General features: G+C 43.0%; 1 protein-coding gene across 3 annotated transcripts in view; it reads right to left on the bottom strand.

Moving 5' to 3' along the window:
• The window catches only part of rexo5 (RNA exonuclease 5), a 58,023-nt gene continuing 33,176 nt past the window's right edge, over positions 1-24,847 (bottom strand). For 2 of the 3 annotated variants that reach the window (XM_080206898.1, XM_080206900.1), the window contains 11 exons: positions 23,316-23,410; positions 22,707-22,809; positions 18,324-18,481; positions 11,836-11,956; positions 10,640-10,765; positions 9,549-9,686; positions 7,002-7,094; positions 4,985-5,204; positions 3,447-3,664; positions 1,988-2,097; positions 1-239 (listed from right to left, as the gene is read on the bottom strand). In XM_080206898.1, coding sequence (XP_080063024.1) covers positions 185-239; positions 1,988-2,097; positions 3,447-3,664; positions 4,985-5,204; positions 7,002-7,094; positions 9,549-9,686; positions 10,640-10,765; positions 11,836-11,956; positions 18,324-18,481; positions 22,707-22,809; positions 23,316-23,410 — 1,437 coding nt within the window. In that variant the 3' untranslated portion in view covers positions 1-184. The remainder of the gene's footprint in view (positions 240-1,987; positions 2,098-3,446; positions 3,665-4,984; positions 5,205-7,001; positions 7,095-9,548; positions 9,687-10,639; positions 10,766-11,835; positions 11,957-18,323; positions 18,482-22,706; positions 22,810-23,315; positions 23,411-24,847) is intronic. The other variant, XM_080206899.1, reaches the window with a different exon arrangement.

A 24,847-nucleotide genomic window follows, 5' to 3' on the forward strand; every position in this document is an offset into this window, starting at 1 on the left:
TATACAAGTTTTAATAAGACAAAAAACTGTTTTCTTGGTTCCGTCACTGTTGTCACCCAAGTCAAGCAGTACTCATAAAAGGAATGTGATCCCAGGAAGTATGTTCACTTCTTAATCAATTCAATAACAGCCAATTCCATAGCGTCCAAGAGAAGCACCTCTAGTCCACATTGCACAGTTGGTTTTAAGGATCCTGCTTCACTTCGAGGAGACAAAGCCCAGGTGCTGAGTATTGAGTACTACATTAGAGAGAAAACAGACATTCAATAACGTTAGACAAAAATTATATAGGTTATTTTTAAAAAAAAGTTTGCAATATTCTATAATTTTACTAACTCTGTTCTCAAAAAAAAAACCCTTTCACCAATACATTCTCTGTATTGGGGCGGCATGGTGGCACAGTGGTTAGCACTGCTGCCTCACAGCGCCAGACCTGGGTTCAATTCCTGGTTTGGGTCACTGTCTGTGTGGAGTCTGCACTTTTTCTGCATCTGAGTGGGTTTCCTCCCAATGAATTCCACAGGCTCACCACTCTTTGCATGAAGAAATGTCTCCTAATCTCAGTCCTAAACATTTTATCCCGAATCCTCAGACTGTATCCACAATCACTCTGGCTCTCTTTTCCACCAGCTCACATTTGACCCTGCAGTCAGGGAGGTCCCACGTTCGATCTGTGCTGAGCTACCTAGGGGTGATGATAATGGCACTGCAACTTATTCATTTCTCCGGGGTCAGGGCAAGGAAAAAAATCAGCCATATTCTAGGACAGCACAGTGGTTAACACTGCTGCTCTACAGTGCCTGGGCTCTGGGTTCAATTCCTCAGGTGACTGTGTGGAGTTTGCATGTTCTCCCTGTGTCTGCGTGGGTTTCCTCCGGGGGCTCCTGTTTCCCCCCCCACAGTCCAAAGATGTGCGGGTTAGGTTGATTGGCCACTGTAACTTGCCCTTTAGTGTCAGGGGATTAGGAGGGATAGGGTCTGGGTGGGATTGTTGTCAGTGTAGGCTCGAAGGGCTGAAAGGCGTGCTTCTATATTGAAGGGATTCTAAGTGCTGATGCGGAATATCAAATGAGGATCAAGATAGCACATCACGTCTCTCATGTTTTAGGAGTTTGACAACATCCACTGCCAAGGCACATAAATGAATAAAACCACTTTGGTGAAGCACTAACACCTATTAACATTGCTAAGGGAACATTTGCAGTGAAGATAGAGAGAAAACTGCCCAGATTTTGTTCAAAAGTTAAGCAACACTGGGGGAATGTCATCAGATGACTAAATCCCATATGATATATCACACATGATATACACACAGCCTTTATTTTTATACATTTGTGAGACATGGGCATCACTGGCTGGCCAGCATTTATTGCCCCTCTCTAGTTGCCCTTGAACTGAGTGGCTTGCTAGACCATTTCAGAGGGCAGTTGAGAATCAACCACATTGCTGTGATTCTGGAGTCACATGTAGGCCAGAACAGGTAAAGAACGCAGATTTCCTTCCCTAAAGGACATTAGTGAACCAGATGGGTTTTTACAATTATTGACAGTGGTTTCATGGTCATTAGTAGATTCTTAATTCCAGTTTTTTTAAAATTGATTTTGAATTCCACCATCTGCCGTGGTGGTATTCGAACCCATGTCCACAGAACATTAGCTGAGTTTCTGGATTAATACCTTAGTGATAATAGCACTAGCCACTGCCTCCCGCTTGACTAATCAGGAGTAATAAAATTACCATTATGAGGATTTGCAAGGTTGATACTTGCCTAATCTCTATCGATCAGAACTTTTGTTCATACAACAGAAACATCATTTTATTTATTCAAGGTAAATCATTGTTAAAAGATAGCACTGTAGTGATTTATGGACTGCTAGGCTGCAACCTAGCTTTGGAAAACAGCATGTACGTGAAACTGTGGTTGTAACATTGTACATAAATGATCATTTGCAGTACCACTTATGAATTTCAGAACTCTAAATTTTACCTGTTTGTTCCTGGCAGTAGGACCATACAGAGTGTGTTGTCGGTTAAAGCCTTGAAGAGTCGCCCCACGCGCCGATCTATCGTCCTCATCACATCTTTCAATTCTCCCTCCTATTTGATGCAAAGTAGATTGTTACCACCACCAGCTCATAGAATGATTTGTCTCCCTTCTTACCCATTCATTCTATCATCACCCTACATCTCATTATCATTGTGCTGGGCCACTGAATCATAGAATCCCTACAGTGCAGAAGAGGCCATTCAGCCCATCAAGTTTGCACCGACTCTCTGACAAGAGTATCTTAACCTGACTCTCTCTCTCTCACCATATCTCTGCAACCCCACACATTTACCATGGCTAATCCATCTAACTTACACATCTTGGGACTAAGGGGCATTTAGCATGATTAAAAGGTCTTCCGGGGTTAACAAAAGTCCTCAACCTCGTAGCCACAGATTAAAGGCTTTAATATTTTCACAGCCTCTGTATCTGAATCATAGAATCATGTCAGTGCAGAAAGAGGCCATTCAGTCCACTGATAACAATTGGAGCATCCAGAGGAAACCCACACAGATACAGTGACCTGAAGCCAGAGCTGAACCCTAGTCCCTCAAGCTGTGAGGCAGCAGTGCTAAACACTGTGCCACTGGGGATCAGAATCACCAGCAAGTTGGTGACTCACTTAATATACTGCTGCTCTACTGTACTGTTAATGTCAAGTGGACATCTAAGGAGGATATAGAATTCATTTTTTGTACTTGAGTATTCAGTACAGGGTGCACATTGCTGCAATTGCCTAAATGTCGAATTTCACAGCTGGTTATCATTTACAGCTTTTTGTAGTGGTATGAATTAATTCGTAGTCTTTACCAACATTATGAACTTCAAAAGGGGTATTTTGAGGAAAAATTATTTTCATCAGTAATTTTCTGTTGCAGTTTATGCACATTATTCCTAAATTTCTTGTTTCCAACAACAATATATGAGTGGTAAATATGTGTGGGTGACATGATGGTATAGTTGTTGGCACTGCTACCTCACAGCACCATGGACCTAAATTCGTTTCCTGGCTTGTGTCACTGTGCGGCGTCTGCATGTTCTTCCCGTGTCTGTGTGGATTTCCTTCGGGGTGCTCCAGTTTCATCCCACAGTCTGAAAGACGAGCTGGTTAAGTGCACTGGCCATGCTAAATTCTCCCTCAGTGTACCCGAACACTCGCCGGAGTGTGGCGGCTGGGGAAGTTTCACAGTAACTTCGCTGCAGTACTACTGTAAGCTTACTTGTGACACTAATATATAAATAAATAAACAAGCTTCAGTGAATTCTATAATTTAAAATAATATTTTTCACTCTCCATTTTCATGGTTTAATTTCTTCTGCTCTTCCCTTCAAACATCCTTAAGCAAATGTATAGTGATTGCATAAAAACTCAGAAAATAAGTTAACATTTAAAACTCACACATTGAGAAAGCTTCGCTTTCCTGCTCTTGAATGGCTTTCTGTCTGACGGCACAGGATCAGAGGTATTGGGGCTCACTGCAGCGCAAGACCTTTGAGAAGCCCAGGTCTGAAGGTGATAGGGAGTGAGAGCTCTCAGCACATTTAGTCTTCGTTTCCTCACTTCTTGTCCATTCATTGCCGCTTGTGCCTTTGCAGCACTCTCTGAGCTTCCATATTCTGGAGGATAAATCACACAGATCACCAGGAAGTCAAGCGTCTGGACATTTCCTCAGGTACCCACCAGATAAATCGGAACCCTTCAGTTACCTGACTCAACTTCAGATTTGGAATGTGGATCCAACTAGCAAAACAAGGCTGAAGTTAGAATTTGGATTCCAAGAAGCAGATATTGCCTCACTTCAAGCATCCACCTCTACAGCCTAAAGTTTTGACCCTCGAGTTACCTACTAGCTACCTATGATTTTTCAACATTGTGTGAATGAAGTCATTTTCAAAAAAAGGTTTGTTTTTGAAAATTAAAGCAATTCACTTTTGTTGACGTCTTCACCTTGTGCAGTTTCTCAGCAAGAAGTCCTTACCATTGCTGGTCTGAAGCAGCCACTAATTCACATGAGATGTGCAAGTTAGGTGGACTGGCCATGCTAAATTGCCCCTTAGTGCCCCAAAACGTGTAGGTTAGCTGGATTAGCCATGGTGGATGTGTGGGGTTATAGGGATAGAGCAGGGGAGAGGATCTGGGTAAGATACTCTTTCAAGAGAGTCGGTGCAGACTCAATGGGCTGAATGGCCCCTTCTGCACTGTAATGATTCTATGATGATGGTGATGATGAAAATCCAACGTTTATGGGGGAGTTCTCAGTGTATGCCCAGAGAGGAAGTTTATAAATCGGAATATTGGACATGAACCACGAGGGGCGATCTGTTAGAAGTCTACAAGATTATGAGGAGCATAGACAGGGTGGATAGTCAGAAGCTTTTTCCCATGGGTGTAAGAGTCAATTACTAGAAGGCATAGGTTTAAGGCGTGAGGGACAAGATTTAAAGGAGACGTATAAAGCAAGTCTTTTACACAGAGAGTGCTGGGTGCCTGGAACTTGCTGCCAGGGGAAGTAGTGGAAGCAGATACAAAAGAGACTTTTAAGGGGCGTCTGGACGAGCACATGAATAGGATGGGAATAGAGGGACATGGTCCCCAAAAGGGTAGGGGGTTTTAGTTCAGACAGGCAGCATGGTCAGTGCAGGCTTGGAGGGCTGAAGGGCCTGTTCCTGTGCTGTAATTTTCTTTGTCCTTTGTTGGCTTTTCTTTGTTCAACATTCTACCATTCTGACACAACCATAGTATGGATTACAAATGAGCAGTGTGATGTTAAACATGCTGCACAGCTCCCTCAGTTTTTAAGCAAACGTCCAACACACTTCTGCAAAGTGTGCTAAAACATGCTTTTTCCCGCCGCTCCCAAAAATAGCATCATTCAAAATGTTTACTGTAGAATTCTAGATTTACTTTCATCAGCTTGCACCCATTAATTTACTCACTTATAAAACAATCCTCAGGCTTTTCATCAGCTTTATCATCACCAAGGCAGATTACACCTTCAACCTGGCCAAATTTGCTAAATTTCTCACTGAGGTCTTCCTTTGTCATGGTCTGCTGAATTCCTGATACATAAATAACTGCTTGGCTTGTGATATCCGTTTCCAGCTTACTCAGCATAGTGTCGCAATCTAGTGTACTTTCTTTAATAGGTCTTTGAACCTGAAGGGTTAGAAGAAACATGGTTTCAATCATCAATTTTCCTCAGAGTTGGTAATGGGACGTCAGGGTAGCTCCTGGATGTGGATCCAATTTAGATAGCAAGGAAGAAAGTCTCTCTCTGTGTCAGACAGAGTTTTACTGAAAATGAAACAAAAACAGAAAATGAGGGAGAAACTCAGCAGTTCTGACAGCATCTGTGGAGCGAGAATAGAGCCAGCATTACGAATCTGGGTGACCCTTTGACGGAACTGATGAAGGGTTATCCAGACTCAAAATATTGGCTCTATTCTCGCTCCACAGATGCTGCCAGACCTGCTGAGTTTCTCCTGCATTTTCTGTTTTTGTTTCAGATTCCAACATACACAGTGTTTTGCCTTTGCAGAAAACGAGTTTGGACATTCCAGTTCTGGAGCTTTATCAAACTACACCAGAAAATTGCCCTAGCCAAGTTAATCAGAAGTCCATGGCGCTCTGTACTGGGGCCAGAGATTTGCCCCTTCTTGTTAAAGTAGGAACAACACTAATAAATTTTCAGAGAATATCCCAGATTTTAACTCGCAGAAACTAAACTGGGACTTCTTTCACTATTGAAAGAAATGATGTTTTAGGCAATCTCACTGAAGCCAAAGATTTCATTAGTCTAAAAAATGCACAGTTAGTGCTTTAAGGAGTGCCCTTTAGATGGTGAAGTTGAAGGACATTGTTAAGGGTATAGTTTTGAACAGGTTTAGACATTATGCTTAGCCCAGGGCACTGACACCATTGAGACTGGCTGCAAACAGTCCAATTGTTAGCACAAATATTTTATCCTTCAATAAAAAACAAAATAATTTAGAAATTAAATTAACTTACATAAATACTAAAGAGTTGAACCTTGTTACTACTAAATTTACTTATTACAAGGAATGTTTTCCATGATCCCAGTTCAAGCTCCAACAAGCACTGTTTTAGCAATATAAGTGGACATTGTTGCGGTGAAGAATCCAATCGATATTTAAGTCATTATGCACAGCCAGAAGTTTCTTTTAGAAAGTTTTTTTATTTCTGTCACAAGTTGGCTTACAGTAACACTGCAATTAAGTTAATGTGAAAATCCCCTAGTTGGCACCTGTTCCGGTACACTGAGGGAGAATTTAGCATGACTAATGCACCTAACCAGCATGTCTTTTGGACTGTTAGAGGAAACCGACGGAGACATGGGGAGAACGTGCAGATTCCACACAGACAGTGCCCCAAGCCAGGAATCAAGCCAGGCTCCTGGTGCTGAGAGGCAGCAGTGCTAACCACTGTAAAAGGCAACTGTACACAGAAAATATAGTCTATGACAGAATACGGAGGCTGATGGATTGGTGACACAGACAGCACTTGATTATGAACTACAAGAGCGAAGCTCAACAACTGCAAGAGGACTGGTCTTTCAGGGATGGAGTATTTGCCTTGCTTTTTAAGTTTAAGTTTATTTATTCGTGTCACAAGTAGGTTTACATTAACATGACAATTAAGTTACTGTGAAAATCTCCGATTCACCACACTCTGGCGCCTGTTCGGGTACATCGAAGGAGAATTTAGCCTGACCAACGTACCTAACCAGCATGTCTTTCAGACCATGGGGAGAAACTGGAGCAACCAGAGGTAACCCAGCCAGACATGAGTAGAATGTGCAGACTCCGCACAGGTAGTGACCCAACCAGGAATCGAACCTGGGTCCCTGGCGCTTTGAGGCAGCAGTGTTAATCACTGCGCTACCAAAGGAATTCTGAAAGGGATAAAAGAAAATTCAAATTTCAGTGTTGTTACCGTAATGAGGAACCCATCCAGAACACTTCCGTTCAATGTTAGCACAGCAAGATGCGCACTTTCAGGGAGCTCATACTCAATGCACACATAGGGCTGTAAAGAGAATAAGTAAACAAAAAATAAAATTAGACAGCAACTTGCAATTTTTAGGGGCTCCTCACTGTGACACAGTTCTTTTTTTCTCAGCTAATGGGATGTGCTGATAAGCCTTGAAAAATAACCTGCGTTTAAAGGCCGCCTTTTAATCTTATGATGTCCAATGCAGCTGAGTTGATTAATCACCTTTGGTTACCATGTTTTCCTACAATATACTTCAATGTGCCCACAGCAAGATCCTGCGAAGCAGCAGTAAATGATCAGATGATTTGTTTTTCAGTTCTGTTGGTTGAGGGGCAGATGCTGGTGTCAGAGATCCTTGAGTACCAGCAACCTTGGGCAAACTTAGTCGATTCTAAATACAAATAGCAGTGGACACCATTACTTTAATTACTTGTGCACAAGGAGAACTCCCCTCCCTCCATCGAATTGACTGTAGTGGCTCTGATGTTAGAGAAACGACCTGAGCATTTTAACTTCCACACTGGCCAGGAGAAATAACGACATGAAATATTTTGCAGCCACCCAAGAGACCAGATGGGGCCTCGGTCTAACATTTCATCACAAGGATGACACCTCCAACAACGTAGCAATCCTTTGTTACTCGACTGAGAGTGTCAGTCTAGATGTTGTCCACAAGCACAAGGCCCAAAGGTAATGTGACATGAAGGCTGACACCCAAGCCGAGGCACTGAATGGTCCCGGGCGGCCAAGTGATTTTCTCAGCTCAAAAGGTTTGAGAATTACTGATGATGATAATATCCAATGATTTTTTTTCCGGGAATTGGCAGGATGTTTCAAGCTTCAAAATGCAAAATCAAAGTTGCTCCAGCGTTTCATGACTTGGTTCTAAATAAATCAGAGTGTGTGCCTACCTGGTGATCTGGTAGCCACACTAATTGTTCTTGCTCTCTAAGGTATGTTTTGTATCCAAACTTTTAATGGCACCTTTTTTAGCTGTGCCTGCCCTTTGCAAACTACCCAACTCTGGATTTTGAATGCTACAACACATTTGGCAGAATGTTATGCCCAGCCAGCTACAAGCGCCAGTTACTTGTTTCTGGACTGACTACCTCTGCACTCAAGGCAAAACTCAGAACATGGGCTTATACTCAAGAGCTCCCATGGATGCCCTGGACTACTTCCAGCATATCCTTGATTGCTTCGCCACTTCCCACACTTGACACTTAGTGCTTCCAAAGCCCATCTATTCCCCTGAAAACCTCCAACTTCCATTTACCACTCAGTGTCCCCACAACCTGAACCGTGCATCTAACTCCCGTAGAGTTCCACCACTTAAGCTAAGTTTATCATGCGCCACTGACTACACTGGGAATTTGTCAGTATCACTGGAGTTAATTACAAAGGTACCGCTTATGATGCATTAAGTGCACCAATTATTTTGGGCTCTTCCGTCAATTATTTGCACCTCATTAATCCCCTATACTTAACATTTTATGGATTTTTAGTTTGAAATGTTTAGGTTGAGCATTAGGTTGGGGAAAGAATTTGCTTGTGACATTTTTCCGATATCTTGAGAACTACTGACATTGAGCTGCATCAACATACAAATTTTAAAGTTTATTTATTAATGTCACAAGTCAGCCTACGTTAACACCGCAATGAAGTTGCTGTGAAAAGATCCCCGCGTTGCCACACTCCGGCGCCTGTAGGGTACACCGAGGGAGAACTTAGCACGGCCAATGCACCTAACCAGCAGATCTTTTGGACTGTGGGAGGACACCCACGCAGACATGGGAGAACTCGCAGGCTTCAGTCATTGTCTCTGCAGACAGTGACTCAAACCGGGAATCAAACCTGGGTTCCCGGCACTGTGAGGTTAGCAGTGCTAACCACCATGCCACCCACGTCCCAACTAAAGAAGTTGTGATGAAATGCAAGTAGCAAAGTTCTCAAACACTGGTCTAGATCTGCATAATAGTGAGGAGACTTGATAAGTCATTTGACTGCGCTTGGTAATATGTTCAACTAGCCTATTAAGTGGGCAGCACAGTGGTTAGCACTGCTGCCTCACAGTACCAGGGACTCGGGTTTGACTTGCAGCTTGAGTCACTGTCTGTGTGGAGTCTGCATGGGTTTTCTCCAAGTACTCTGCTTTCCTCCCACAGTCTGAAAGACGCGCTGGTTAGGTGCATTGACCATGCTAAATTCTCTATCAATGTACCTGAACAGGCGCCGGAGTGTGGCGACTGGGAAATTTTCACAGTAATGTCATTGCAGTGTTAATCCAAGCCTACTTGTGACACTAATAAATAAACTTTAAACTTTACTGGGCACTGCTTATGGCGAACAATCACATTAATATCAACACACCTGCCATAAACTGTGGACTGAAAATATTTTAAAAATATGATAGAATTCACTAGTACTAAGAATTTATGAAGGACAAACAGCTCCTTTTCATTTTAGTTGTACTATTACTACTTGTACCTTGTGTGTTTCTGTGATAACACTGATGGAACTGATGGAACCACAGTCTTGGAATGTTCGTTTCACAGATTCTAAACAGAAATCCTTACAGAATGGACCAGCGTACACCGTACACATTTCTGACAACTTCTGCCTCATCTGAAGAGAGATTTGAAATAAAAAGACATATTGACTCATCAACTGTGGGACATCATCACCACAAGTACTGTAGCAGTTTGAACAGAAGGCTCACTTACACCTTCCCAGGCCAACTCGGAGCGAGCAATTAAGTGCAGCCTTGCCAGGTTTGCCCACATCCTGACTACCTTTTCAAAAAAAAGCATCAAATCCTAGAAGTCCTCACAAGAAGCCAATGATGCTCATCAACACTTGGCTGCTGGGCTATTTTGGCAGCCACTTAATCTGTTAATGAAATCATAATTGGAAGCAGAGGTGGCCTCCGAGATTCAATTGTAGATAGGGAAATCTGGCTTTATTTCAGGATGACCTTAATTTTCTTTTACTGGCAATCCCAAAAGACTCTTGTTAACGAGGAACATAAGGACTAGGAGCAGGAGTTGGCCATTTCGTCCCTCAAAGCCTGCAATCAATAAGATCATGGCGAATCTTTTTGTGGACTCAGCTCCACTTACTCACCCTAACCCTTAATTCCTTTACTGTTCAAAAATCTTCTATCTTTGTCTTAAAAAACATTCAATAAGGTAGCCCCAACTGCTTCACTGGGCAGGGAATTCCACAGATTCACAACCCTTTGTGTGAAGAAGTTCCTCCTCAACTCAGTCCTAAATCTGCTCCCCCTTATTTTGAGGCCATTCCCCCAGTTCTAATTTCACCCGCCAGTGGAAACAACTTCCCTGCATCCATCTTATCTACTCCCTTCATAATTTTATATGTACAATGTTTGTGTATGTACAGATAGGAGATACGTACAATAATAAATTGGGACCTTTTAATTATTTAATAGCTAATTTTTCCCCTAAATTTGATTCACAATGGTGTGTTTATGTAAATAAATAGAAAATTTACAGCTTTTTTTGACAAAATTCTGTTGTGATAAGACTAATTTCTTACTCCATTGAGGTTTGTCATACCTTTTCATGAAGTAGTCCCTCGTGAATTTTCATTTGTAAATTACACTCAATATATTCAGAATAAGACGTAAGGTGACTTAAGCTTAAAGAAGCAACTGGGATTTCAGTCTGAGCTTGTTGGACAACCTGCAGGAAACACATTGGAGGGAAACTTAGAGCACATTCCATGTAAGCATTGAGGGAAAAAAAAACAACTATGATTATTTTTGGCTGATTAGAGAAAAGGCTTTTTTAACATGAAAAATAAAAAGTTGCACTAAAATAGGCCAACACATTCCATTCTCAAATGTCATAAAAGCTTTGTTTAGCTACATCAATGGGAAAATCAATTAGGAAAGCATCTACGTTTACCCGTATCACAGAATACTATAGTGCAGAAGAGATCCTTCAGCCCATCGAGTCTGCACGAAATGCCCTGATCTGCCCACCTAATCCCACTTGCCAGCACTTGGTCCATAGCTTTGAATGTTATGGCATGTCAAGTACTCATCCAGGTACTTCTTAAAGAATGTGAGGCATCCTGTCTCCACCACCTTCCCAAGCAGCGCATAACAGACTGTCACCACCCTCCGAGTAAAAATGTTTTTCATCAAATCCCCCCTAAACTCCCACCCCTCACTTTTAACTTGTGCCCCCTTGTAACTGACCCTTCAACTAAAGGGAACAGCTGCTCCCTAGGCATCCTGTTCATGCCCCTGTAGTTCTACACAGTAAGAATTCTCACAACACCAGGTTAAAGTCAAACAGGTTTATTTGGCAGCACAAGCCACTAGCCTTTGGAGTGCTGCCCCTTCATCACGCTTCATTATCACTCACCTGATGAAGGGGCAGCGCTCCAAAAGCTAGTGCCTTGTGCTACCAAATAAGCCTGTTGGATTTTAACCTGTTGTGAGACTTCTTACTGTGTTTACCCCAGTCCAACCCGGCATCTCCACGTCATGCTTGTAGTTCTAATCATGCTTATTGCTGGTGGTGTGATATGCCTTTATAATGATTTACGAAGAGGAGATAGAAATGTGTTCCAAGCCAAAACAATTAGTTCCTCAAACCCTTGTTCTCTGTTGGTGAACTGTTAGTTGTGCCCATGTCGAGGGCCCAATATATCATGGCCATTTATAGAGTCATGGGAAAAATTCTCAGAAGTTGCTTTGAATACAGAAATCTAGTTTAACAAGTTATGGTTTTATGGCGTTTACCTCTTTGTCTGTTCCACATTCAATTTTATGCCAGACTTCCTGGTGTATCAACTCCTTCATTGCTTTCTTTGTGCCTAATAGCACTGCTTTCTGATCACCCATACACAGCTTCTTTAGCAAGCTAGACAGCAGAAGAGATATTTCTGTTACACACATTGCGCATCAGTTACTGTTCATTTCTAAAACGGTACCAGAGAACACTAAATGACTTTTATTATAGGGGTTAAACAAATTTGCCTCGAGTATAGCACCCTTTGGCAGTCTTCAGTCTCCTGAGACAATAGTTTGCCACTTCCATAGAATCCTGACAGTGCAGAAGGAGGCCATTCCACCCACTGAATCTGCACCAACCTATTCCCTAACCCCATGCATTTACCCTAGCCAGTCCCCAACATTGAGACAATTTAGCATGGCCAATCAACCTAACCAGCACATCTTTCGGACTGTGGGTGGAAACCAGAGCACCCAGAGGAAATCCATGGAGACACGGGGAGAATATGCAAACTCCACAGAGATAGTGACCTATGCCAGGCTTCAAACCTGGGTCCCTGGAGCTGTGTGGCAGCAGTGCTAACCATTGTGTCATTGTGCCACCCCGTGATGGTGAACTCAGAGTTAAACATTGTGCGATGGTTCGGGAGTCTCAATCTGGCAGAATTTGTTGGCTTGCTTTCTCACGGACCTCTTCTCGACTTGCTGAGTTTTCTGTTTCTCCTCTCTCTTCCAATGGCCCTTCAAACAGCCAGCTTCCAAAAGTCATGGCCCTCATGTCTTGTAGCTGTGTGTCAATATCTGCTATTCATCTCGCAGGGGTCACTATAGCAGAGGAATGGATGTCGAGCAGGTTATGACTCAGGTGGACAGTTCACTGTACAGGACGTCTTTCTATTTCATCCACCACCTCATGAACTTGGCCAAGCCAAGTTACCAGCTTAGTGTGCAGATGGAATCAGAATGCCCCAGGACCTCTTGAGTTGGTGACCTTGTCCTGCCAAGAGATATTGAGAATATGTCTGAGACAGTAGAGGTGGAAACCATTCAGCCTTTTCTCCTGCTAGCATATGTTTCCCATCTCTCACCAATGTAGAGGAATACATTTTGAATGCAGGCTTGAGAAACTTGGGAGTTTGGTGTTCTTGGTTGGTTAATTCCCTGCTTGGGTCACTGTCTGTGCAGTCTGCGCATTTTCCTCATGTCTCTGTGGGTTTCCTCTGGGTGCTCAGGTTTTTTCCCACAGTCCAAAAGATCTGCTGGTTAGGTGCATTGGCTATGCTAAATTCTCCCTCAGTGTATCCAGACACCAGAGCGTGGTGACTAGGGGATTTTCACAGTAACTTCACTGCAGTGTGAATGTAAGCCTACGTGTGGGTGTACAGGTACAGAGGTCACTGAAAGTGGTAATGCAGGTGGAGAAGGTAGTCAAGAAGGCATACGGCACTGAGTTTAAAAATTCGCAAGTCATGTTGCAGCTTAATAGAACCTTAGTTAGGCACTTGGAATATAGTATTCAACTACCAGAAGGATGCAGAGGCTTTGGAGAGAGTACAGAAAAGATTTACCAGGATGTTAGTATGGAGGGCATTAGCTATGAGAGGTTGGAAAAACTTGGTGTGTTCTCACTGGAGCGACAGAGGTTGAGGGGCAACCTGAAAGAAATCTACAAGATTATGAGAGGCATGGACAGAGGGGATAGTCAGAAGCTTTTCCCCAGGATGGAAGAGTAATTACTAGGGGGCACAGGTTTAAGGTGCGAAGGGCAAGGTTTAAAGGAGATATACAAGGCAGATTTTTTTTTACACAGAGGATGGTGGGCGCCTGGAACTCGTCAGGGGAGGTAGTCTAAGTGGATATGGTAGTGACTTTTAAGGGATGTCTTGACAAATACATGAATAGGATGGGAATAGAGGGATATGGTCAGGGAAGGGCAGAGGGTTTTAGTTAAGTCAGGCAGCATGGTCTGTGCAGGCTTTGTTCTAATCACTTTACTTTGTTCCATGCTCTCTTACTCAGCTTGATGATAACAACAGTAGCTTTTGAAATGTGTGTGTTAGTTTCAGCACCAAGTGACTGACTGCTGGTGATCGTTAAGCAATCAACAATCTCCATACCAATGCTAATAGATGAGGAGTAGGACAACATCCTGGACCATGACATTTGGCTTCCTGATGCAATGGTCAAACCAAAATTCTTTACAAGCCTGAGGTCTTTGACAAGATACCGCATAGTAGGTTGTTGCATAAGGTTAAATCTCATGGGATCTAGGGTGAGGTAGCCAAACGGATACAAAATTGGTTGGATGACAGAAGACAGAGGGTGGTTTAGGGGGTTCTTTTTCAAACTGAAAGCCTGTGACCTGCAGTGTGCCTCAGGGATCGGTGCTGGATCCATTGTTATTTGTCATTGATATTATTGATTTGGATGAAAAATTAGGAACAAGTCTCGCAACGCCAGGTTAAAGTCCAACAGGTTTATTTGATAGCACAAGCTTTCAGAATGCTGTCCCTTCATCAGGTGAGTATAGAGTTGGGTTCACAAACAGGGCATACATAGACACAGACTCAGTTGCAAGGTAATGGTTGGAATGCAAATCTCAATAGGTAATCAAGTCTTTACAGATGCAGACAATGTGAGTGGAGAGAGGGTTAAGCACAGGTTGAAGAGTGTGAATTGTCTCAAGCTAGGTCAGTTAGTGAGATTTTGCAAGCCCGGGCAAGTCGTGGGTGTTACAAATAGTGTGACACGAACCCAAGATCCCAGGTGAAGCTGTCCTCATGTGTGCGGAACTTGGCTATCAGTTTTTGCTTTGGCGATTCTCCATTGTCATGTCTCTTGAAGGCCGCCTTGGAGAACGCTTACCTGAAGATCAGAGGCTGAACGCCTGTGACTGCTGAAGTATTCTCTGACAGGAAGGGAATACTCCTGCCTGGTGATGGTTGAGTGGTGTCCATTCATTCATTGTCATAGCGTCTGAATTGGTCTCACCAATGCTTCAGGACATCCTTTCTTGCAGCGTATCAGACAGACAACATTCGCCAAGTCGCAAGAGTATGTACCAAGTACCTGGTGGATGGTGTTTTCATGTGAGATGATGGCATCTGTGTCGATGATCCAGCACTTTTTGCAGAGGTTGCTGTGGCAGGGTTGTGTGGTGTCGTATCACTATTCTCCTGAAGGCTCGTTAGTTTGCTGTGAACAATGGTCTGTTTGAGGTTGCTTGAAGGCAAGTAGTGGGGGTGTGGGGATGGCCTTGGCAAGATGTTCATCTTCACCGATGACATGAAGGCTCCGAAAAAGGTGTTGCAGCTTCTCTGTTCTGATTTAATAGGATGCTACTGGGACTTGATGGTTTGAGCTATAAGAGGCTGAATAGACTGGGACTTTTTCCTTTGGAGCATAGGAGGCTGAAGGGTGATCTTATAGAGGTCTATAAAATAATGAGGGGCACAGGTCAGCTAATTGTCAATATCATTTCCCAAAGGTAGGGTGTCTAAAACTAGAGGGCATAGGTTTAAGGTGAGAGAAGAGATATACAAAAGTGTCCAGAGGGACAATTTTTTCACACAGAAGTGGTGAGTGTCTGGAACAAGCTCGTAAAGAGGTGGGTACAATTTTGTTTTTTAAAAAGTGTTCAGACAGTTACAGGGGTAAGATGGGTATAGAGGGATATAGGCCAAATCAGGCAATTGGGACGAGCTTAGTGGTTTAAAAAAAAGGGTGGCGTGGACAAGTTGGGCCGAAGGGCCTGTTTCCATACTTTTAACCTCTATGACTATGAGAGAATCTGTCCACTGCTCACTGAAGATGTCCCTGTGTGTGAAATGCTACTGCAGCATTGTCAACATACAGTAACTCTCTGATAAGGACTTGGCTCACATTTCTCATGGATCACAGGGGAGAGAATAGGTTTATTAGAAATCATAAGCTGTCAAAGCGCTGCACTTCACCTGAGGAAAGAGCAACAGTCCAAATGCTTGTGATTTCAAATAAACCTGTTGAACTATAACCTAGTGTCGAGTGACTGAACACCTTGTCCACCCCAGTCCAACATTGGCATCTCCACATCATGGACACCTCATCTAGACACATCTTTTGTCTCTTTACTTTGCCCATTACCACTCCATTTGGCTTTTGGTCATTTCCCTCCCACCCTATCATGGACAACATGGTGATTAGTACTACTGCCTCACAGCACCAGGGTCCCGAGTGCGATTCCCAGCTTGGGTCACCGTCTGTGCGGAATCAGCATGTTCCCTCCGTGTCTGCGTGGAGTTTCCACTGGGTGCTCCAGTTTCTTTCCACAGTCCGAAAGATGTGCTGGTTAAGTGCACTGGCCGTGCTAAATTCTCCCTCAGTGTACCTGAACAGGTGCTGGAAGGTATTTTCACAGTAACTTCATTGCAGTGTTAATGTAAGCCTACTTGTGAAACTAATAAATAAACTAAGCAAATAAACTAAACTTGCTTTTTTGTTCTTCTTCTCACCCTCCTACGTGGTCAAAACCTATCACATTTCTACCTTGCCTTTGTCCTGATGAAAAGGCACAGACCTCAAACATTAACTCTGTCTTCCTCTCTGCGGATGCTGTCAGATTTGCTGAGTATTTGCAGCAATGTGTGTTTTGTGCCTGCATATTAATTTCCTTAGATTGTATTGCTAAGTTTTTTGTTGACACAACTGCCAACCAAGACAGAGTTCAAGTACCAAAAAAAACGTGGACACATTGCAAGCCCCAGCAAGACAGAACAGTCAGCTAGCAAAATGCTTCTTTGCGTTCTCCAAGTAGATGCAATGTAAATAATATTTTATAGGGTACATTTCTATCTTACACTATGTTTGCACAAACATTTCCTTGTGCTATAAATTAGTCTTAAAATCACAAAAGTTTAATAAAGCAAACAAAGAACATTCTGAGCAGATGTTTTATTGAAACACTAAATCATTAGTTATATTAAGAAAGCATAAAGAAGTATTAGCATCACTTTATAGGAGTCGTACACATTGTTAACACTTTAAGGGTTGGAAGCCAACCACAGGATCAAATAGCAAGTTAAAAAAAAACGCAGATCATGAACATTTTTTTTCAATTTTTTTTCCACCCAAGAGAATCAAATTCAAATTGAATCCATTTCATGGTCCCCACATGAGGAACAAACAAAATCCAAGATGAGGCATTTCACCACATCCCAGGTTTGATCAGTCATGATCTGACTGAATGGTGGAGTGGGCTTGAAGGGCTGAATTTGCTCACTTCTGCTCCCAAATTTAAAGTTTATTTATTAGTCACAAGTAGGCTTACATTAACATTGCAATGAAGAAGTTACTGTGAAATTCTCGTGGTTGTCACATTCTGGTGTCTATTCGGGTCAGTGCATCTAACCACTCCTTCAGACTGTGGGAGGAAACCCTCGCAGACATGGGGAGAACATGCAAATTCCACACACACACACGCACTCCCTCCCAAGATGGGAATCGAACCCAGGTCTCTGGTGCTGTGAGGCAGCGGTACTAATCACCGCACCACTGTGCCACCCCCTAATTCCTATGTTAAGCAAAAAGCCGAGTTGGCTTTGAAAAATTGCATCAGGTAAAGCCTTGGTTTAACCTCACTGGTTCCCCTGATTCTTTACCCTAGCCTGGGCAAATCACTATCACAGCTGTCAGCACACCCCAAGTACAATGGGCCAGCCTCATCCGCTGCAAAATCATGGTTTCACCCCTGCCAGTTAAGTTTATTATTTGTTATTATAGGAAAGAATAGCAATATAAACATTTTCTTAAAGGATGGGGAGGGGGAATGGTGATGGCAGTCAGGATCACTCTGGAGTCAGGGTTGCTGCAAGATGCACATGCATACTAACAAACATTTGGAAGGAAAGTAAACGCAGCAATATGATATACAACCACACAGATCTGCTGCACTTCAGTGTATTAATAGGACCTGGGAGGTTGGACCAGTTGCTAGGGCCAGGATTTGTTGCATTTTGTGCCAGAAAACACTACAAGTCACCACCCTAATGGATGGGGTAGTCCTCAGTGTCTTTGCTTGCAAAACATACAAGATGGGAATGGGTTTCTGTCTGTGTTGGACAAGAATGCCATATACATTAGCTGTAGACTGTTCAGATCTCAGCAGCTGATAGCAAGTAGTGCATTTTTTCAATTCTCTTTCTTCTTGTGTGATGACTGCGAAACAAGAACAGATATTTCAAGGGGCAAGACTCCAGAAAATGTTTTTCACAGAAACTCATGTTGTCTAAGAATCCTCTCCTCTGAGGGGTGACTAAAGACCCAGGACTCCTGCCTGCCTAGTATCACAGCTCTAGATTGAAGAAGTGCTACACAGTAGATGGAGTTAAAGGATTGTGCGATCAAACCCAAGAGAACTTCATTTGATACTATGTCATGCTCTGTTAGAAAAATTTGGTCGCTCAGTGCAGATCAATTTAAATATATTTTGTTTTAGAAATGTTAAAATATCATGAACTAACCTGTCACTGTGGAAGCATGGCTTGCCATCCACCCCTTTGCAGTTTGTTTTCAGATGGTCTGACAACCCATTTGCCTGATTTTTGCCTTCAGGCTGGGGTGTGAAACTTTCTCTTGCTGGCTGTTTGCCTTGAAAATTCTCCAGGTTCAGCTTTGCTACCTGTAACCAAAGCATTGGCCGAATGTTAATGATGAACTGCACCTCATGCACCGAAAGGTCACTGATACATCCTGGGTTCTGTACATGAAGATAATTTTATTTAATAAATCTGTGGATGGCACAACGGTAAGCACTGCTGCCTCACAGCGCCAGGGACCCAGGTTCGATTTCCGGCTTGGGTCACTGTTTGTGCAGCGTCTGTACGTTCTCTCCGTGTCTGTGTGGGTTTCCTCCAGGTGAACAAAGTATAGCACAAAAAATGGCCCTTCGGCCCTCCATACCTGTGCCGATCATGAAGACCTAACCAAACTAAAGAAAAAACCTTCTGCCCTTACTTAGTCCATATCTCTCTATTCCCTCCCTATTCATGTATCCATCTAGATGCCTCTTAAATGTTGCTAATGCACCTGCTTCCACCACCTCTTCTGGTAGCACGTTCCAGACACCCACCACTTACTGCATGAAAAACCTCCCTTGCAAATCTCCCTTAAAATTTCTCCATCTCACCTTGAATCTGTGCTCCCTTGTAATTGACACTTCCATCCTTGGAAAAAGCCTCTATCTGCCCTGTCTGTGCCTCTCATAATTTTGTAGACCTCTATCAGGTCTCCCTTCAGCCTCTTTCTTTCCAGTGAAAACAATCCTAGTTTATTCAATCTCTCCTCATAGCTAATACCTTCGAGACCAGGCAACATCCTGGTGAACCTGCTTTGCACTCTCCCCAAAGCTTCCACATCCTACTGGTAGTGTGGTGACCAGAACTGCACACAATATTCTGATTGCGGCCTAACCAAGGTTTTATATAGCTGCAGTATGATTTCCAACTCTTGTCCCCACATGCCCCAGCTTATGAAGACAAACATGGCATATGCTTTCCTAATCATCTTGGCCACCTGTATCGCCACTTTTAGGGAACTGTGGACCTGCACACCCAGATTCCTCTGTATGTTAATATTTCTAAGGGTTCTGCCATTTACAGTAAAATTCACATCTAAATTTGATGCTCCAAAATCACATTTGTCCAGATTAAACTCCATTTGCCATTTCTGTGCCCAAGTCTCCAATCTATCTACATCCTGTTGTATCCGCTGACAATCCCTGGCACTATAAGCAACTCCGCCAATCTTTGTACAATCTGCAAATTTACTAACCAGACGACCCACATTTTCCTCTAGATCATTTATATATACTGCAAATAACAGAGATCCCAGCACTGGTCCCTGCAGAACACTACTAGCTACAGAACTCCATTCTAAAAAAATCTTTCCACTGCTGCACTCTGTCTGCTATAACCAAGCCAGATCTGCATCCATCTAGTCAAACATATGATTTGAATTTTTGTATCTGTCTGTCATTTGGGAGCTCCAGATTCCTCCCAATAGTCTGAAAGACATGCTGGTTAGGTGCGTTGGTCGTGCTAAATTCTCCTTAAGTGTATCCAAACAGGTGCCAGAGTGTGGCAAATAGGGGATTTTCACAGTAACTTCATTGCAACGCTAATGTAAGCCTACTTGTGACACTAATAAATAAACTTAAACTGTTCATCCTGTGCAGGTGTTAAGGGAAACCTGTGCTCAATATTATTTACATTCATGACAATTGCTTCTAAAATATCACCCGTCTTCCCAACAGCTTGCTGATAAGGACAAGAGACTTTTAAAACAGCTAAACTGTGGGGAATACTGAATTAACATTAAAGGCAAGGCAGAGACAGTGGTGTAGTGGCAAAGTCACTGGACTAGTAATACATGGGGAAGGTACTGTTCTGGAGACACTGGTTTGAATCTCAACACAGCAGCTAGTGGAATTTTGGAGTGGCACGGTGGCACAGCAGTTAACACTACTGCCTCACAGTGCCAGGGACCTGGATTCAATTCCCGGCTTTGTGTGTGGAGTTTGCACATTCTCGCCATGTCTGCGTGGGTGTCCTCTGGGTGCTCTGGTTTCTTCCCACAGAACAAAGATGTGGGGGTTAGGTGCATTGGCCAGGATAAATTGACCCTTAGTGTCCTGGGATGCGTAGGTTAGTGGGTTAAATATGTAGGGTTATGGGGATAAGGCCTGGGTGGGATTGTTGTCGATGTAGACTCGATGAGCCAAATGGCCTCCTTCTGCGCTGTAGGGGTTCTATGATTCTACGTTAATGACACAAAGCACGCATTTGAAACAAAAGACATAGCAATTAATTCTGTGGAACACAAGTTGACAACGATCGCTTTAAAATTAAGAAATACTTCTGCGAAAGAGAATTGAAAAAATGCAGTACTTGCTACCAGCTGCTGAGATTTGAATAGTCTCAAGCCGATTTGAGCTACAAATCACAGCGGGAATGGAAATGCGATAGAGGGAGGTTTTCTTGCCAGCCAATGTTAGACACTTTGCGAAGGAATTCTGTTAATGAGATCCCATGTCAAATACACATTATTTGGGGGAGTTCTGCCCCTTGGTGCTCCCTGAAGAGCAGGGGAATGGGACAAATTGGTTCTTTACATGATACCCTGAAGTTCTTCAACATAATCTTCAACTATGCGGCCCAAAAAACCTTGAGCACCTTGAACCAGGGAGGCAGCTTCAGAAAAAAAAAGATCCAATCTGCGGTAATAAAATAATTTAAACATCTCCACAACTGAAGTGCAAAGACATTTCATCAACAATGTTGCACAAAAAATAGCACTGGTACACAGGCCTGTTACAGCTGCCATGTTTTTAATGCTGAAAGTACATTGAAAAGCTAAATTTTGATGGATGCAGAGATATTTAAATACATTTTGATGTCTGCCTCTGCATTGAAATAATCAAAATAGTCACTTCTGTACGTTCCCTTAGTTTCTTTACTTAGACCATAGAATCACACAGTGCAGAAGGAAGTCATTTGGCCCATCAAGTCTGCACTGACCACAATCTCAACCTATCCCCATAACCCATACAATTCCCCAATTTCATCCCCTTGATAGTAAGGGGCATTTTAGCATGGCCACACATCTTTGCACTGTGGAAGGAAACCTACACAGATGTGGGGAGAATGTGCAGACTCCACACAGAGAGTGACCCAAGCCGGGAATCGAACCCGGGTCTCTGACGCTGTCAACCAGCAGTGCTAACCACTGTGCTACTGTGCTGCCCTCAACTTGGCATGACAAAGCACAATAGCTTCTTTACAGTATTTCTGAATCTCCCAACACCCATTTTTCAGTCACTAAGAATTTACAGCAATTAGTGCACCATGATTTTAGGCAGAGCTAGTTCCTACTCCCGCCTAAAATGACGTGGAGATGTCAGCATTGGACCGGGGTAAACACAGTAAGAAGTCTCACAACACCAGGTTGAAGTCCAACAGGTTTATTTGGCAGCAAACACCACTAGCTTTCGGAGTGCCACTCCTTCATCAGGTGAACCACTCACCTGACGAAGGAGCAGTGCTCCGAAAGCTAGTGGCGTTTGCTACCAAATAAACCTGTTGGACTTTAACCTGTTGTTGTGAGACTTCTTAACGCCTAAGACGATCAGTATTATAATTTCGGGAATGCTTTCACTCTCATTTAAGCCCACAAAATGATTTTGCATTTTCAAAACCTCTGGCAGGATTCCAAAATGCAGCTAACACATTGGCGTGGTGGGATGGGTTGTCAGCAGGTTGGGAACCCAAAAGATAGTGGAGTGGGTTTAACTTGGCCACGGCACTAGCAGCCCAATTTAGATTTTTCCGACCAGTTATGGCAGTGATCATAACCTGCATCTGGCCGTTAAAGCCTGGATGTTTAACAGGACGCTTTGAGAGAACATGATTGACCCATTTTGCAATGTCAAGACACACAAAAGAACATGACTGATGTGATTAGTCCCACTGTGCTCCTGGTGAGTTTCATGCAGCCTGGGGAAACCTGTGAGCTGGTAGTTAAACCCATAATTACAGGGTTAAGTCTTCAGATAATGGCTCTTTTTGCATTTTTAAAACACAGACACAGTTAAAATAAAAACACAGTTTTTATCTGCTGATAAAAACTTATCACTGAAAGTTTTTATTTATTATACGAGGGATTTTTAGGTGGATTGGTTATGCTAAATTGACCTTTATGTGCAAACATGTGTAGGTTAGGTGGATTAATTAATGCACAGGGATAGGCAGAGGGGAGGGCTTGGGTAAGATACTGTCAGAGAGTTGATGAAGACATGAGCCAAATGGCTTCCTCCTGCTCTGTATGGATTCTACGATTTACCAACACACCTGCTTGGGTCCACGGTCAATGAAATATTGTGCCAACTCCAAAGCTGCTCTTGCGTCCTCAGATGGATCATGGCCAACCACTTGGTCTGACTGAATTTCCCTCCTGTTTGGGAAGAATTATCCAATGTGAAAGAGATTTTGGAAAAAATTCATGCATCCTGTCTTAATTCGCGTAAGAATGCGGAACACCAGAATCCAAATTACTAATATTATTTTCAAAGCTTTCAGGCGCTTTTGATTCAGTTGGTGAAACTTAAGGAAAACACATCTGCACTGAAGAACTCACTAAGTTGACTACAATGGTTTTATAAGAGGCAAAAATACTTGGAGAGGGAACCATTTGCAAAAGCAAAATACTGCAGGTGCCAGAAATCTGAGGTAAAAACAGATAATGCTGGAAATTCTCAAAAGGTTTGGCAACATCTGAGGAGAGGAACAGAGTTAATGGTCTGTGACCTTTCACACAAAAAGTCTGATGCAAATGACTAATAAATTCACTAATAATAGCGATCGTAAGTTAACATTTCATTCAAAGTGCTGATCAGTAGTTATTATCACACCATGAGTGCCCACAACAGGTCCATTTGAAAATAAACTTAATGGTCTCACCCAAGAACGCTTTTTACCAAAACTTTCAACTTAAACCTTCGACCATAGTCTCTGGCAAAAAGCAGCGATGTGTCAATAACATTTGGATGAACCATCTGCAAGAGAAATAAATTGCACCCGATTACTAAAGCTTGCAAAACAGAAAGGGCAAAAAAACTTATGCTGAATGACATGAATTCATGGACTGACCCCTTTGCCTATGCAGCAGCTGCTATAGTTACAGCAGGTTGTCTGCTCCAACACAGGATTGTGAGAGCCTGTTTAAAGCCACTGTGTGATTTCAAAATCAATGCTGGTTTAAAAAGAAAATCAAGGAACATTATCTATTCAAACTCCACATGAAAAACGTTGTCCAACAGAAAAAAATACCTTGTAGAAATACAAAAAAGTCTTCTTACATGTGTATCTGATTCCACAAAAGCAAAACCACAGAAGGTTTTGGACTAAAACACGTATATCGGGTGCAGAGCAACAGCATCAATCACCCATGGCTCAGATGTAGTACATATCATATTACATTAATCTTAAAATAGTGTGATCTCCAAAGTTACAAGAGTACCCTCTGTCCTATCTGTGTCTCTTCCATTTTTTATACCTCTTTCATAGGCTAACAAAATAATACCAAGTTTTGATGGCAATTTGTTGCGAGCAGATGACTTCGAGGCTATCCAAGATTATTTTACTGAGAAATTGCAAGGAGGGGAGGGAGGTGAATTTGAGGCCTTCCGTCCGACCCACCCCGAAAACGTGAAGGACAGACTTTGATGGCGCTCGCTCTCATTCAGAGAGCCGACACAGGCACTATGAGCTGAATGGTCGGCCTCCTCCTGTACTGCAAAAAAATCTGTGATTCCGTGAAATATAATCCTGTTTGCCAAATTCACAGAAACCCTATAGGGCAGGGGGAGGCCCATCGAGTCTGCACTGACAACAATCCCACCTAAGTCTCATCCCCATAGCGCCACATATTTACCCCACTAATCCCTCTAACCTACGTATCCCAGGACCCTAAGGGGCAATTTAGCACAGCTAATGCACCTAACCCACACGTCTTTGGAGTGTGGGAGGAAACCCTCGCTGATACAGGAAGAACGTGCAAACTCCACACAGACAGTGATCCAAGCTGGGAATCGAACCCAGGTCCCTGGAGCTGTGAGGCAGCAGTGCTAACCACTGTGCCACCCATTTCAGAGCACTCGGTCCAGCAGTGGCTGGTGGTCAGTGTAGGAGGAGCCCACAGATAGGTTTTATTGTAGCTTTGTCAGGGTGGGGGAATTAGAAATGCACGTCTGAGCTCCCAACGCAGGCCACAGTTGCTCCAGCTTCACACTAGTGCATTTTAGCCGTACCCCATTCCAGCCCTACCCGCCCCTCTTCTCCAAACCCTAGCCTACTTGCTTCCAGAGATCAGTACCTGCCTGCAGTCTACTGGTTGAATTATAATGCTAGGTCCCTCAGTGGTAGTAAAGGGCATATTATACTGATTCGCCATTAGGCCGGGGTTAGAAATCTACCTCCAAAAGTTTTAAAGA

The sequence above is a fragment of the Carcharhinus amblyrhynchos genome, chromosome 18 (genome assembly GCF_965287045.1).
Source record: "Carcharhinus amblyrhynchos chromosome 18, sCarAmb.v2.hapA, whole genome shotgun sequence".
NCBI lineage: Eukaryota > Metazoa > Chordata > Chondrichthyes > Carcharhiniformes > Carcharhinidae > Carcharhinus > Carcharhinus amblyrhynchos.